Here is a 15,314-nt window from a genome sequence, read left to right on the forward strand (position 1 = left end):
TCTGCCTTCAACGATCTATGGACGCACACACCAAGGTCCCTTTGTTCCTCAGAACTTCCTAGTGTCATGCCATACATTGAATACTTCCTTGTCAAATTACTCCGTCCAAAGTGTATCACCTCACACTTTTCAGGGTTAAATTCCATCTGCCACTTATCTGCCCATCTGACCATCCTGTCTATATCTTCCTGTAGCCCAAGACACTCAACCTCACTGTTAACCACCCGGACAATCTTTGTGTCGTCCACAAACTTACTAATCCTACCCCCCACATTGTCATCTATGTCGTTTATATAAATGACAAACAATAGGGGATCACTTAGCTCGGTCTATCTGCTCTGCTGGTTATGCTGTTTAGCACACAAGTAGTCTTGTATTATAGTTTCACCAGGTTGACACCTCATTTTTAGGTATGCGTGGTGCTGCTCCTGACACGCCCTCCTGCACTCTTCATTGAAGCAGGGTTGATCCCCTGGCATGATGGTAATGGTAGAGTGGGGGATATGCCGGAACATGAGGTTACAGATTGTGTTTGAGTACAATTCTGCTGCTGCTGATGGCCCAGAGCGTCTCATGGATGCCCAGTCTTGAGTTGCTAGATCTGTTCGAAGTCTATCCCATTTAGCATGTGTCGACCGTGCAAATAGTAATGGAACTTTTTTATTCCAAATATGATAGATAAGCCCTCTTTATCAACTTGTGAGTAACCTTTCTCGACTGCAGATGGGATTCTGGATGCATACCCTGTCAGTCTTTCAGATTTGATTTATTTTTCTTGTCTTTGTGTTTGCCAGAGGGTTTTGCCTTATCCTTCATTTTGATTTCACAGTCGGCCAAATTTCTCACTGGTGAAATCTTGGTTCAGTATGGGGGTTGAGTTACCCATTCACAAATTGGAAAGTTCCATGACTCTCCCTTCTAATGCCTCCTTTGTCTCAATCAACTGATTCCTCTGATCTTCTAGCTCTCTTTTGTATCTTTTGGCTTCCTCTTGGAACATCAGACATTGTTGGGTTTTTTTCTTCCAACTGTTTCTTCAGTTGGTTCAGAGTGGCACTGCATTCATTTAGCCTCTTTTCATGATTTTCCTATGGAACCAACTCTGACCTGAGGGGTCCTTGCATCCTGTGAAGGTCCTTCAGTTGTTCTATCTCATTCCAAAAGACACCATCATATTCCTTTGTCAATTCAGGATTTCTTCCTGCTTGGACTTGAAAAATTTTTGACCAGTTTATTTCGATTTCTTTCAACCAATCACAGCCCAGAAGGCTAGGTCTTTCTGTTACAACAATTATTGGCAGCTGAGCTGTCTGTTGTCTGTATGATACAGGTACAGAATTGATGCCTTTCACCTGTATTGCTTCCCCTGTATATGTTTTTAACTGAGCAGCGGTATTCTCCAAACTCAATGACTGGGTACCTTCTCTGAGGTATTTAAAGATGTGCTCTCCCACCACTGTGGTCAATGCTCCTGTGTCAACCTCCATGAGCAAAGGTTTTCCATTTACTTGAAGTGTAACAGTGATTGGCTCAATTTTCCTGGACTTCAGATTGAATAGTGAATAAATGTCAGCCTCAGTAACTGCTGGCTCCCCTATATTGTGCACTTCATTCAACTTGACCTGATGTCTGAATGGCTGTTTTGATCTATTCCTGCACTGTTTAACAACATGCCCTTTTTAGTGGCAGTAGTGGCATTCTGCCTCTTTAAATCTACAGACTTCAGGTGCATGATCTCCCCCACAACGGTACCACTTTAACTTCTTGATTACTGGTGAGCTGCTTCCAGTATTTCTTTTTATTTTTCTAGCGGTAGCCTCCCTGATCTTCGTGCACGCCCGACAGCAGGTTCCCGTTCTAGCTGCAGTACGGCACAATGTTGCACACTCTGCAAAGCCTGCAAATCCCTCTCAGCACTCTCCATTGCTAGTGCTATCTCCATGGCGCGCTTCAGGTCCATCTCAACTTCTGCAAGCATACAGCGCTGAATGGAGTCGTCGTTTACGCCATAAAACAAACTATCTTGCAACATGTCGTTTAAAGTATCACCGAAGTCACAGGGCAGAATTTTGGCTCGGCGGCGGGCAGGCAGCCAACCCCTACCACCGAAACTGGGCCCACCGCCATTTTGAGTGGGTGGGCCAATTAAGGCCCACCCAGTGGCCTGCCCGACAGGAAGCACTATGCGCTTCCTGTGCGGGGGGGGGAGGGAATCCCCAACTGTCAAAGTGCGCTCTTTTGCGCATGCGCACGAAAGAACGCACTGTTCCCTGAGGCAAAGTGCTGTCTCAGGGCGTTTACTGACAGGTAATAAAAGTCAAAAAATAGAGAAATATTAAAATTATTAACATGTCCCCCTCATGTGACAATGTCACACGAGATGGGACATGTTAATAAGAAACACATAAAGTTTATTAATTTTTTTAAAAACGGACATGAAATTTCATCCCGCCAGTGGATGAAGTTTCATGAATAATCTGGAGCCCACTGGGGCTCCTGGCCTGCCCGCCAGCCTTAAGCTTGGACGGGCAGGGTCTTTAACAAGGTTAATTAGCCTGTCAATAGCCTTAATTGGTCATTGACAGGTCGGTGGGCGGACAGTTGATTTTGCTGTCCACCTGCCTTCCTGAAGATTTAAATGGACCGGGCTGACGCTGGGGGTTCCTCCCGATGTCATCCCGTGTCATTTTCCCCTCGGCGAGCGGGCCCTGCCCCCAAATCGCCAAGGGGAAAATTCTGCAGGCAGTGCTCCATTAACTGTTTTGACTTCATAATGTATGTTGCGATCGACTCACCAGACTCTTCTGCCAAAGAGAGGCATTGTTGGTGAGTATACTTCTTTTCCAGCTCCCCTTAAAATATTGGAATACTCACAGTCGCACGGCAAGGTACTGCGTGGGCGCTATTTATGCTCGTCGCCAATTGTGATAAACTTGGAATGCAGGGCTAGTTTCTCGTAAGAAACAATAAACTTTATTAACAGACTCCAGATGAGGCTACATGCTTGTTCCAAGGCCAAGGCTAAAAAGCTCCACCCCTAAGATTCCCCACGCTTAGGGCTGATTTGTCTATACAGTCACTTGATCTCCATATCAATAAGAAATGGTTTAACTTACAATCATTACAGCCAGCTCATAAGGGGCAAGGTCAAATATTAGTTCGGCTGCAGAGGACAGAAATTCAGACTGAGGGACCATTCTAATATAGCTTGCACACACTGTTGTGGAGCATGGAGGAAATCAGTTCCAAGGCTTGGAACGGAGCCTGGAGACCATTCTCCAATAATCAAATCTCTCAAAATCACAAGGGAACCCACCATTTTCAGCCTCTTGTGACAGCTCTAACCAGCCTTCATGGCAGCACAAACTACTGCCTTGGAAGCTTATAGGGCTACTAAGGGGAGGGAAAACAAGTGGTTGCTATTTACTAGAAGGTATCTATCCTCTTCACCCAATGCATGCTAATGAACTGTAAATTTAGTTCATGAGATGGCACTTTTTCTGGTCAATCAAACACTACTACTATACAATAAATCTTCTATAATTTAAAAACGTATTGTATTCTACACTAGAGAATGAATCACCACTTTAAATAAATTTGTTTCCCAATTTTTTTCTAGTGGTGTTCATCCTGTTGTCCCAGCTACAATTGGGTAAGTCACAGTATTAATGTCAACTAATCCTTGAACAAAGTTGGAAGATGAGTAGCTTTCTTACTATTCATTATTTTCTATTTCTTAGGCACTAGCTACAAACTGATTTGTTATTTCACAAACTGGGCCCAGCACAGACCAGGAATAGGGAAATTCATGCCAGAAAACATCCCCCCTTGCCTGTGCACCCATCTAATCTACGCGTTTGCTATCATTGATAACAGCCGCAAGATTGCAATTAAGGAAAAGAATGATGAAGCTCTTTATGTATCATTTAATGGTCTCAAGAAAAAGTGAGTACACATGTATTTCTCACCAGTTCAATCATGTACTGTAAGTTTTCCCTACAGTTCGCATACATTATATGCAAAAGCTAAATCTTACTTCACCACCTTGCTGCAACTTTCTCCGCTTGGAAAGGTACTGACCGTGATCATGTTTTTCAGTATAGTTCACAAATGCTGCAGACCATCAGTACATTACCTAATTGTCCAATCTTCACATCCAATTCCATATAGTGACTCACTAATTGACTGTTAGATGGGTAGCTAATCACAATCCTAATCCTTTTCCCACAGCATGTCAGCTGTACCTCAGTTCATAGCACCCTCGCCTTTGAATCAGAGGGTTGTGGGTTCATGTCCCACTCCCGGAAACCAAGAACTGTGATTGTACTCGAAAGAGTTGCAATCTGTGACTGTTGATAACTCGAAAGAGTTTCATACATTTTCCAGCAAGAGCTATTAGGAGAAATTAGGAGATGGAATCTGGTCGACTTGCTTCCCCCCGCTGCCACTCCCACCACCCCGCCCCCCAACTTCCCCACCACCCCAGCCCCTGGCCCCCTTCCTACTCCAAGGAAGATGAGATCAATTGAACTGTTCCAAATGCTGTCCCAGCTAAGATCAGGTAATGCTACACAGAACAGGAATCACCACAGGCACCTCATGTTGTGTTTGACTTTAATTAAACATTTCTTAATGAAATTCACCGTTATCAATAAATGTAATTTATGTTGACATCTCACAAACTAATGACAAAATGTCCAAAGGCTACAAGGGTGATGTTGTTCCTAGATCCAGTTTTGAGTAGTGAAGCAGATCAGGTAAATATGGACGAACACCATTGGGCTTTCTACCTCAAAATGGTCAGATTTAAGATCAGAAAGGGAAAAAATCCATGCAAAATCTAGAACATCTAGTTTGGATTTGGGCAGATTTTAGAAAGATTAGGAGCAAATCTGCACTATTTTAACTCAGCAGGAAAATTGTTTGGATGTACTTGGTGCCTTACTGCAATTGTAACTAGAGAAATTGGAAATCCCACACTGCTACAATAACTTATATTGATGTAGCACTTTTAACATAGTAAAACATACCAAGGCATTTCACAGTAGCATTACTCGAAGAAGATTTGACACCAAACCACATGAGGAGATATTAGTGCAGATGACCAAATGCTTGGCCATAGAGGTAGATTTTAAGGAGAGAGAGAGAGAGATAAAGAGGTTTAGAGAGGGAATTCCAGAGCTTAAGGCTTTGCAGCTGAAGGCATGGTTACCAGTGGTGGGGCAATTGAAATCAAGAATGCTCGAGAGGCCAGAATTAGAGGAGCACAGATATCTCAGAGGGTTTCAGCCTGTTTCTGCCCCACTGAACTTATTTCTTCCTATCTTGACTCTGTTTTCTCTCCTCTTATCCAGTCTCTTCCCACCTACATTCATGATTCTTCTCTCGCCCTACATTATTTCAACAATTTCCAGTTTCCTGGCCCTAACCACCTCCTCTTCACTATGGACATCCGATCCCCACCAGAATGGTCTGATGGCTCTCCATTTCTTCCTGAAAAGTGCCCGTCCACCACCACCCTCCTCCACCTGGCTGAGCTTGTTCTTTCATTGAACAATTTCTCCTTTAACTTGCCTCACTTCCCCCAAATAAAAGGTGTGGCTATGCATACCTACATGGGCCCTAGTTATGCCTGTCTTTTCATGGAGTATGTGGAACACTCCTTGTTCCAGTCCTATTCAGGTTTTCCAGTATATCAATGACTATATCGATGCTGCTTCCTGCTCTTGTCCAGAACTGGAAAAATTAATCAATTTTGCTTCCAGTTTCCACCCTTCTCTCACCTTCACGTGGTCCATCTCTAACTCTTCCCTTCCCTTCCTTTACTTCTCTGTTTCTGGGGATAGAATGTTTACTAATACTCATTACAAGCCCACCGACTCCCACAGCTGTCTCAACTACACTTCCTCAAACCCTGCTTCCCTGTAAGGACTCCATTCCATTTTCCCACTTTCTCTGTCTCCATCGCATCTGTTCTGATGATTCTACCTTCCTTGATGTGCTTCTGACATGTGTTCTTTTTTTCCTCAATCAAGGATTACCCCCGCTGTGATTGGTAGGGCGCTCAACTGTGTCCAAACCATTTCCGCACTTCTGATCTTCCCTCCCAGAAACACGATAGGGTTCCCCTTGTCCTCACATTCCACCCCACCAGCCTCCATATTCAAAAGACCACCCTCTGACATTTCCATCAACTCCAGCATGATGCCACCATCAAACACCCCTTTCTCTCCCCTGTCAGCATTCTGAAGGGACCATTCCCTCTGCGACACCCTGGTCCACTTCTCTATCCCCCCGACACTTCATCACCTTCCCACGCTACCTTCTGTACTGCAATCGCAGTAACACCTGCCCCTTTACCCACTCCCTCCTTGCCGTCCAAGGCCCCAAATACTCCTTCCAAATGAAGCAGCAGTTAACTTGCATTTCTCTTGATTTTGTCTACTATGTTCACTGTTCACAATGTGGTCTCCTCTGCAGTGGGGAGACCAAACGCAGACTGGGTGACTGCTTTGTGGAACATCTCCACTCAGTCTGCAAGCGTGACCCCGACCTTTGGGTGGCTTGCCATTTCAATTCACCATCTTGCACTCATGCTCATATTTCTGTCCTCGGCCTGCAACAGTGTTCCAGTGAAGCCCAACTCAAGCTGGAGGAACAACACCTCATCTTCCGATTAGGCACTTTGCAGCCTTCTGGATTCAACATTGAGTTCATCAGCTTCAGACTATTAACTATGTCCTCCATTTTGATTTTTTTTTGCCAAGTGTCAGTCTATATCTTGCTCTTGCTTTCAGACTGAGCTGACCTTTATTTTCCCTTTAACACTTACTCTGGACCTACGCTTTGTTTCCTGACTACAACCATTACCACTCCCTTTGCTTTGTGTTACATGACATCTTTGATATTTAATCTCCCCTGCCCTCAAACCCATCCCTGACCTTCTCTTTTGTCCCACCTGATGCTCCCACCTTTGTCAGCAGCATAATACCCACCACATTTCTATCTCTCTTCAATTCCGAAGAAGAGTCATATTGGACTCAACACGTTGACTCTGTTTCTCTCTCCACAGATGCTGTCTGATGCGCTGAGTTTTTCCAGAACTTGCTGTTTTTATCATGGAGGGCTGCAGGGCTGGAGGAGATTGCTGAGATACTGAGGGGTGAGACCAGGGAGGGGTTTTGAAAACAACGATGAGAATTTCAAAATCAAGGTGTTACTTAACTGAGAGGCAATGTAGTTCAGAGAGCACAGGGGTGATAAGTGAATGGGACTTCATGCAAGTTAGGATAGGGACAGTAGAGTTTTGGATGATTTGAAGTTTACAAAGGGTAGAAAATGTGAAGCCAATGCTGCAATAGTCAAACCTAGAGGAAAGAAAGCATGCATGAGGGCTTCAGCAGAAGATGAGCTGAGACAGAGTTGGACTCGGGTGATGTTACAGAGATGGAAATAGGCAACCTCACTGATGGCAGGAAGACTGATGGCTGGACGATCACTTTGGGGTCCAAAGTTACAAAGTTGCGAACAGTCTGGTTCAGCAACAGATAGCTGCCAGAGTGATAAAGTTGATGGGCTAGTGGACAAAGGCCTGAATTTTTCACTCGTCGGGCACACGCGATCGGAGGGGCCAAGAACAGACGGGAAACGGGCCTCTGACCATGATTTCACGCTGGCTGGACAATTAACGGCCAGCCAGCATGAAACGCGCCCGGAGAAAGGCTCAGCACTGCCGGTGGGGGCGGGAAGAGGGCGGGCGCTGACATCACTGCATGTGCTGGTGAGTGCTTCCACCAAGCTCCCTGAAGGCAGACAGCTCCACAGAATAAACGAAGCAACAAAAATGCTGTGAATAAGTCCATGCAGCATAGTCAAGCATCTGAAAGCATACCTCACTACAAAAACAATCCCCAGACATCTCTTTTTATTTTATTGCCCCATGGAGATTTCATCCCGCCCTGGATCGAGGTTTGAGCAAAAATATAAAGCCCGCCTGGCTGATTGGCCCGTCCGCCAACCGTAAAAGTGGATGGGCCACGAAAAATCACTTTCAATTCCTCCTTAATGGGCTTAATTGCCCGTTTAATTGTCAGCGGGCACGCTTCCAGCTGCCACGCTCACCCACCGACCTGAAGATTGCTCGCATGCAACACTCGCCGGACATCATCTCGCGCTCGCGCATGCCCGTCCACAAGGCCTAAAATTCTGCTCAAGGTTTCTGGTGGGGACTGAAGGTGATGGCTTCAGTCTTCCCAATATTTAGAGGAAGTTCCTGCTGATCCAGAACTGGATGTCGGACAGCAGTGTGACAATGTAGAGGCAGCGGGAGAATCAAAAGAGGCGGTGGCGTGGTAGAGCTGTACATGCGGGAAAGGTTGGTTTTCTGAGGAGAGGGTGATGACAGCAATTTGAAAGAGGAGATGGTAGATGGGGAAAGAAAACCATTAATAATATAAACTGAAAATGTTGGAAATTTGGAGATAGAAACATAGTTAACATTTCATTGGTTTCTCTCTCCGTAGTTGCAGTCAGTGAGCACTTTCTGTTTTTATTTCAGATTTTCAGCATCCGCAGCATTTTGTTTTTGAACTGTTAACAACATCAGCTAACATGGGAGCCGGGAAGGGAAGTTGGGTCATCAGCAATTTAATGAGATTAGGATGAAGGGAGAAGAAGGTTGGTCTAATGGATGACGTGAGCTTGGAGATGGCATGAGGGGAGATAGGAGGGAAACTAGAAAAAGATGCGAGTTCAGGGCTAGGGTGGTGGGGGGAAGTGGGGGGATCTTTCGAGGAAGTTTGGCCCTGTGGGTAAGAAGAAGGCAGGGAAATGGCAGAGACTGGTCTCAAACTTAATGATTAAGTCCATGCACTCCTCATACTTGTTACAGGAGGTGGGGGCAAAGGAGACCTGGGAGAAGGGTTTAAGAAGATGGTTTGCAGTAGAGAAAAGAAGTCGGGAGTTACCTTTGGATTCCAGGATGATCCTGGAACAGTGACCAGTTTTGGCAGACAAGACATTCAATAATACTGATGCTCAGCATCTGCTCTTGCCTCTGTGAAGTATCTGGAGAGATGTCACCACATCAAAGGCAGCACAAAAGCACATAATATTGTCACTGTATGTTTGATCATTTGGAAATTATGGGGAAATTACATGAGGAGTTACATAACTAACGCAACCATGCCAACCAATTTAGCAAAATGCAAGCAGCATGTAAAACAAGATCTCAACCTTATCAAAATAAATGATTAGAAGATTGTTGTTTAAACATTCATCAAGTACCAGGAACTAGCTGAAAGACTTAAGGATCTAAATGGAAGAGAGTTTATTGTCTTAAAACAAGTGGAAACATTGTGTGACTTTTCTGATGCCAGGACAATAGGAACCTGATGCACTGGAAGGGGTTGCACATTCATTTAGTTACATATTCTCATAAAAAGAATCTTCAAACGCAAAGGAGTTACTTGACAACACCTCAATGCAGGACCCATGTAGGCCCCAGAATTCCAAAACTGGAACAGCGCCATCATTTGCAGGCATGTTGAAACTTTGCACAACGATTAATTTCCAAACTAGGACCTTCAATTACTACACTAACTTCATAATATTGTGACCTAGGGATCACACTTTATGAATATTAAGTTTCTTTGTTGACTGCGTCACCAATGCCCCCATTAGAGTAACTTTTTTTTCATTTATTTACAGAATGTAGGTATTGCTGGGGCAAGGCCAGCATTTATTTCCCATCCCTAAATTGCCCCTGAGAAGATGATGGTGAGCCACATTCTTGAACAACTGCAGAAATTGTGGTCTAGTGTAGGAATACCCACACTGACTTGCTCATTGTGGTTTGATACAAATGAGTGGTTTGCCAGGCCATTTAAGAGGAGAGTTAAGAGTCAACCACATTCCAGTGAGTCTGGATTCATATATAGGCCAGACCAGAGATTTCCTTTCCCAAAGACATAAATGATTTTATGACAATCTGGTAATTTTATTTTACTGATTCTAGCTTTTATTTCTGGGTTTACTTAATTAGCTAAGTTTAAATTCTTCAGCAGCCTGGTGAGATTTGAACTCATTAGTCCTGGTTTCAGAATTAATCGTCCAGTAACGTAACCATTAAGCTACCATACCCCTAAAATTGGCAAAGGGATTTTATATGCACATATATGGCACATGTATATACATACCATAATTTTAAGACCAATGTCATTCATGAGAACAAGACAAAGACTTTTGTAATACACCAGTCAATCTCACATGGTGTTGCAGACAAAGTGTGGGGATGGGGTAATTTTGACTTTGGCTGACAGTGTAAAATGCACAATATCAATTCAGCCAATTGACTTTGTTGGAAATGGAAATCAGGAATGATGTATAATGAGCACGTGAATCTACATTATCGTTTTAAACTATCGCCCAGGGTCAAAATTAGCCCTGACCAAAGTGTTTGTGTGAAGAGAGATTGGAGGATGGGGAATAATTAGCCAATGGCACACAGGCGTAATTTTGTCATTTTAAATGATACTTTGATTTTACATTATTACCTTTAGTTAAGTAGCAAAACTTACAGCAGAATGCGAAGCAGAAAATAAAGTTAGTCGTAGTATAGGAGATTCTCGAACTCCCAAGTTATATTATTGACAGTAGAGAGGTTATAGTGCCACCACAGAAAGGAGTCTGTAATACCAGCTTGCATAGGTAGTTCCATTATAAATGTGGACATAGAAATTTATATTATGTCTGACACAAAGCTATGTGTAAAATACAACAACAAGAAGTGTATATAACAAAGAAGTGTATGTAAGATTTTTTATGTAAAAAAATTGCTGAAGATATCAAAAGATTAAGGACTACTCATAGATATCAAAAGATGGCAGGAGACTCTAGCAATATATACCAACTACAACTGGCAAGGGAGAGTCATGTCTTCTCCACCCTCCTATTGTAAGGGAGCCAAGGAAGAACTTTTTTTTAAGTTCCCTTTGTATAGGAGTTTTGGACCTAGATCCCACTGTTGGATGTGGCTTCAGGCATCTGACTCAGTTTATGTGGTGTATTAGCCTTTGGGGAAACACTATATCTCCAGTGCATCAGTTAAGCAGAAACCAGAACACAGAGAGTCCCACCCCGCTTGTTGGCATTTCTCTTATAAGCTTCAGGCAGAAGTTCTGGGTCTTACAGAGCCAACTGGAATCTCCTAGAATTTATGGAGAACTAGAGCAACATGATCTCCAGCATTTTCCATGGCATTCTGCTGATCTCCCATTGGAGTTGGCTGGTAGACCAGTGGAAGCCCTTTGTGGAAAATCCTAATGGTTTTGTTCAAATAACTGACATTTATTATGAGGTTGGAAATACATCCCAGTTGCAGTTTCAGTGCATAAGAAATATCTTATAAGCTTTACTAAGGAAACAGATTTTGCCAACAGAACTAACATTCTGATAAACAGATTTCCAGCATCCGCAGTATTTTGCTTTTATCTCATTATTTTATGTTTTTGTATTTTCCAATGGCGCAGGGTGCTGAAAAATAGCCTGACAACTGTCATGACAGGAAATGTAATAAAAAGGGTTTGGAGGTGAAGATATTTGCTTTTCATGTTTACTTCAGTATGCAAAAGTAGGCTAGAGAGACTGGTCTTTTTTTAAAGGTGCTCAACCTCAACAATACAAGGAGGATAAGATGATTCATTTAACATGACTGCTAGTTACACTGATGTAGATTTGAGCTTGACAGCCATTGGTCTCTGTTCTCACAATGTCAAAGCATCAATCCATTTTTTTGTTTTCCTTTGTCTTTTATCTCATAAAAAGAAATGTTCTGTGCTTTTAACAAGTTCAAATGGGTGAATGATATATGAACATATGACTTAGGAGCAGGTGCAGGCTAAATGGCCTAACTCGTATGTTCGTATATCATTCACCCATTGGAACATGATAAAAGCAAAGAACATTTCTTTTTGTGAGGTAAAAGACAAAGGAAAACAAAAAATTAGAAGGCACATGTTTATTGCAGTAAAATACATGAGTGCATGGACTGAGTTGGTGCATCATAGGGCAGTGAAATGTTATAAAAAACAAATAATTTATTAGGAATCATTGATTCAGAATGGTTATACTTTCTCGCAATGGAGTAAAGTAACGGCTTAATAAATGGAGAACAAAGTGGAATGACTTCCTTCCAGAGGGTTATATCAGCTACTCATGAAACATCTTTCACTCACTAAAGGTTAACTCTGTTTCCAAGATTGTGATATTCAACTTAGTCATTAAAATGAGACATTGATCATGTTTTGCTTTTCCTATCAGGAATCCTAACTTGAAGACACTCTTGGCTGTAGGAGGATTTAATCCACAAAGGTAATGTCTAGCACAGATATAAACAGGGAATGAACTAGATGTAAATGTGTATGTTTTTCTCCATGGTCCAAGACATCACCTAATTATGATCAGGAGGGTCAGCAATTAACAGATCAAACAGATTATCAACTTGCGTTTTTTTGTGCTGAGAATGGTTCAGTCCCTGCTATCAACCATGGTCCACAAAGGAGCACAGGGATCTCTCTCCATTAGAGAGAGACAATTGGTTACATAGCTTAAGCACCACTCCCCATCAAACATGGGGATAGATAAGAAGGCAGGCCCCCATGAGCTACCACAGCTGGTACAGGAATTGAACCCATGCCTTTGGCATTATTTTGCTCCACACTTTAACCATTTAGCCAACTGAGCTAACTAATCCCATGTCACATAGATTATGCCAATTGGACTGCAGTGCTGGAAAGCAAATGGAAGGAGGGAGATGAGTTTGTAAATTATAGGCCCGGAATTTGCTTGGAGCTACCACTAATTGACCTGCTGAAACTTCAGCCGATGTGTGACAGGGCCCCCGTTTATGCACATAAAGGGAGATTCTACCGCACTTTAAATGGTAGGAGGAGGAGCCCTGTGGAAATTCCCAGCCATAGGGCCTGAATCACATTGGTGAGACCTGTAGTAGAATACAGATTTTGAACAGTATAATTGAACAGGCTTTGATTAATATATAAATGCTCAATTGTTATGCAGAATCAAAATGCATTTCCTATTATTCTTCATCACATTAAATATTCAGCAATTTTGTAAAGTATTAATTAATAGACAGTTTACATCTCATTACATTCTCCAATGGATTTCATATACTTGGCAATATAATTTCAAGAAAATTAAATACATTACTAGAGGTCATAATGACTTTTGAAAATTCGCATCCATATTAAATGTTCTTATTCTTTGCGCACCTACATACACTGCTCTCTCACTGCAATAACTTAATAACTAACTGCAATATACTGTGTCATAGACCAGTCTCTTTGTTAATACACTTAACTATTTTTCAGGATATGCTACGTTTACCAAGCACTAATAGGCTGAAATTTTAAATCAAAGAAATGTAAGCTCCTGTAGCAAAGGTATCCTAGAAAAGCGTTTTGCATGAAGATTGGTTGAGTTTGGGTCAGTTATGGTTGGTTTGACGTTCAGTCTTCAAAAATAAATATCTCACAAATTGTTGCTATGAGAAAGCCTAGCTCATTAGGAACTCTTAGGGCTGGATTTTACCGTCGGCGAGCGGGGGCGGGGCCCACGTGCTGACGCATTAAATGACGCGCAGTGACGTCGGGCGGAACTCCCGATGTCACCGCGTCCCATTTAAATTTTCAGGGAGGTGGGGGCGCAGCAAAATCAGCTGCACGCCCGCCGACCTGTCAGTGGCCAATTGAGGCCATTGACAGAGCAATTAAAGTAATTAGTGGACCTGCCTGTCCAACCTTAAGGTTGGCGGGCAGGCCAGGAGCCCCGGCGGGAAGTAGAAAAAACAAGAAACCTCATCCACAGGCGGGATGAGGTTTCATGTAGGGTTTTAAAAATTTTAATGAAGTTTTTTGGATATTATGAACATGTCCCAACTCATGTGACATTGTCACATGAGGGGACATGTAAGGGAAACATTTTTTTTCCATCTTTAATATTTTTGAAAGTAGAGGCGAGCTCCCTGAGGCAGCACTTAGCCTCAGGGAGATGAGTGCACTCTTTCGTGCGCATGCTCGGGTTTAGGGATTCCCCCCGCCCGCACAGGGAGCACATAGTGCTTACGTGCGGACATCACACTGGGCAGGCGTTAATTGGCCCGCCCACGTAAAATGGCACCACGCCTCCGATCGGGGGCGCCGATCGGAAGCGCACCCGCACGTGCCCGCCCATCAACTCCACCCCGCCCCCCCCCGACGGGGGGAAAAAGTTCCAAGATTTGTAGCAGAAGGGAAATAAGGTCATGGAACTGAAACTTCAAATATAGATGAAATAAAAAATGCTATTCTTCACTTTGGTTACTATCACATAAAGGAAAAGTACCTATTACCAATTGAGGCCTGGAATGCATTTTAGGTTCAGTGATTCCAGTTCCTCCTGTGTGCCATCTGGGTTTCTTACTCACTCGGAGATGTAACGGTGGTACTCCCCTGTGACTTGCACCACATATTCATGCCTTTCCTACATCAATTTCTGCAAAGGCAGATGGAGTAAACACTTGAGTTGAGACTTGTTATGAATCATTAGCTGCTTTATTTCACACTGCCTAAACAAACAGAGCAACAGTTTGGAAGAAATTCTTATTTTTAATCAATATCTGTCTTTGCATGACACCACAAAATAATAAATGTACTTGGCTTTTAATTTTCACCCACTTTCTACTCCCTCTCTGCCTCACAGCTTCCAGTATCAGAATCCTGACTATCTGCCTTTTTTTTACTTTTCTGTTTTATCCCTCAACTTTCATGACCAGAAAAGATTCGAAGACCTTACAATAGAATTGTTTATTGTTTAAATCATGGGTAAAACGACCATTAGTGTATTAATGATCATTTACCCTTTAATAAAAACTTGAGAATACCCCTTGCTTTGAAAAATCAATTAAAGGTGACTTCTCTTTCAAAATCCTTTCTGTGAAAAAGTAGCAAAAATTAAAACAGAAAATGCTGGAAAAACTCAGCAGATCTGGGAGCATCTGTGGAGAGAGAAACAGAGATAACGGGCAGAATTTTGCCCTCGGGTGGCGGGCGGGCCCCACCGGCTCGGCAGCGGGCAGAAAGCCGACCCCCGCCACCGAAACGGGGCCCGCTGCCATTTTGAGTGGGCGGGCCAATTAAGGCCCGCCCAGCGGCCTGCCCGACAGCTATACGCTTCCTGTGCGGGGGGGAGAGGGATTCCCCATCTGTCAAAGTGCACACTGCTCCCTGAGGCAAAGTCCTGTCTCAGGGAGATTAGTG

General features: G+C 43.1%; 1 protein-coding gene across 1 annotated transcript in view; it reads left to right on the forward strand.

The window, feature by feature from the left end:
* The window catches only part of LOC144683478 (acidic mammalian chitinase-like), a 58,151-nt gene that overhangs the window by 2,705 nt on the left and 40,132 nt on the right, over window positions 1-15,314 (forward strand). Inside the window, exons 2-4 of the mRNA XM_078546530.1 lie at window positions 3,620-3,652; window positions 3,741-3,945; window positions 12,319-12,369. Of these exons, the coding sequence (XP_078402656.1) occupies window positions 3,620-3,652; window positions 3,741-3,945; window positions 12,319-12,369 (289 nt within the window). The remainder of the gene's footprint in view (window positions 1-3,619; window positions 3,653-3,740; window positions 3,946-12,318; window positions 12,370-15,314) is intronic.

Source organism: Cetorhinus maximus, chromosome 8 (assembly GCF_964194155.1).
Source record: "Cetorhinus maximus chromosome 8, sCetMax3.hap1.1, whole genome shotgun sequence".
NCBI classification, from domain to species: Eukaryota; Metazoa; Chordata; class Chondrichthyes; order Lamniformes; family Cetorhinidae; genus Cetorhinus; species Cetorhinus maximus.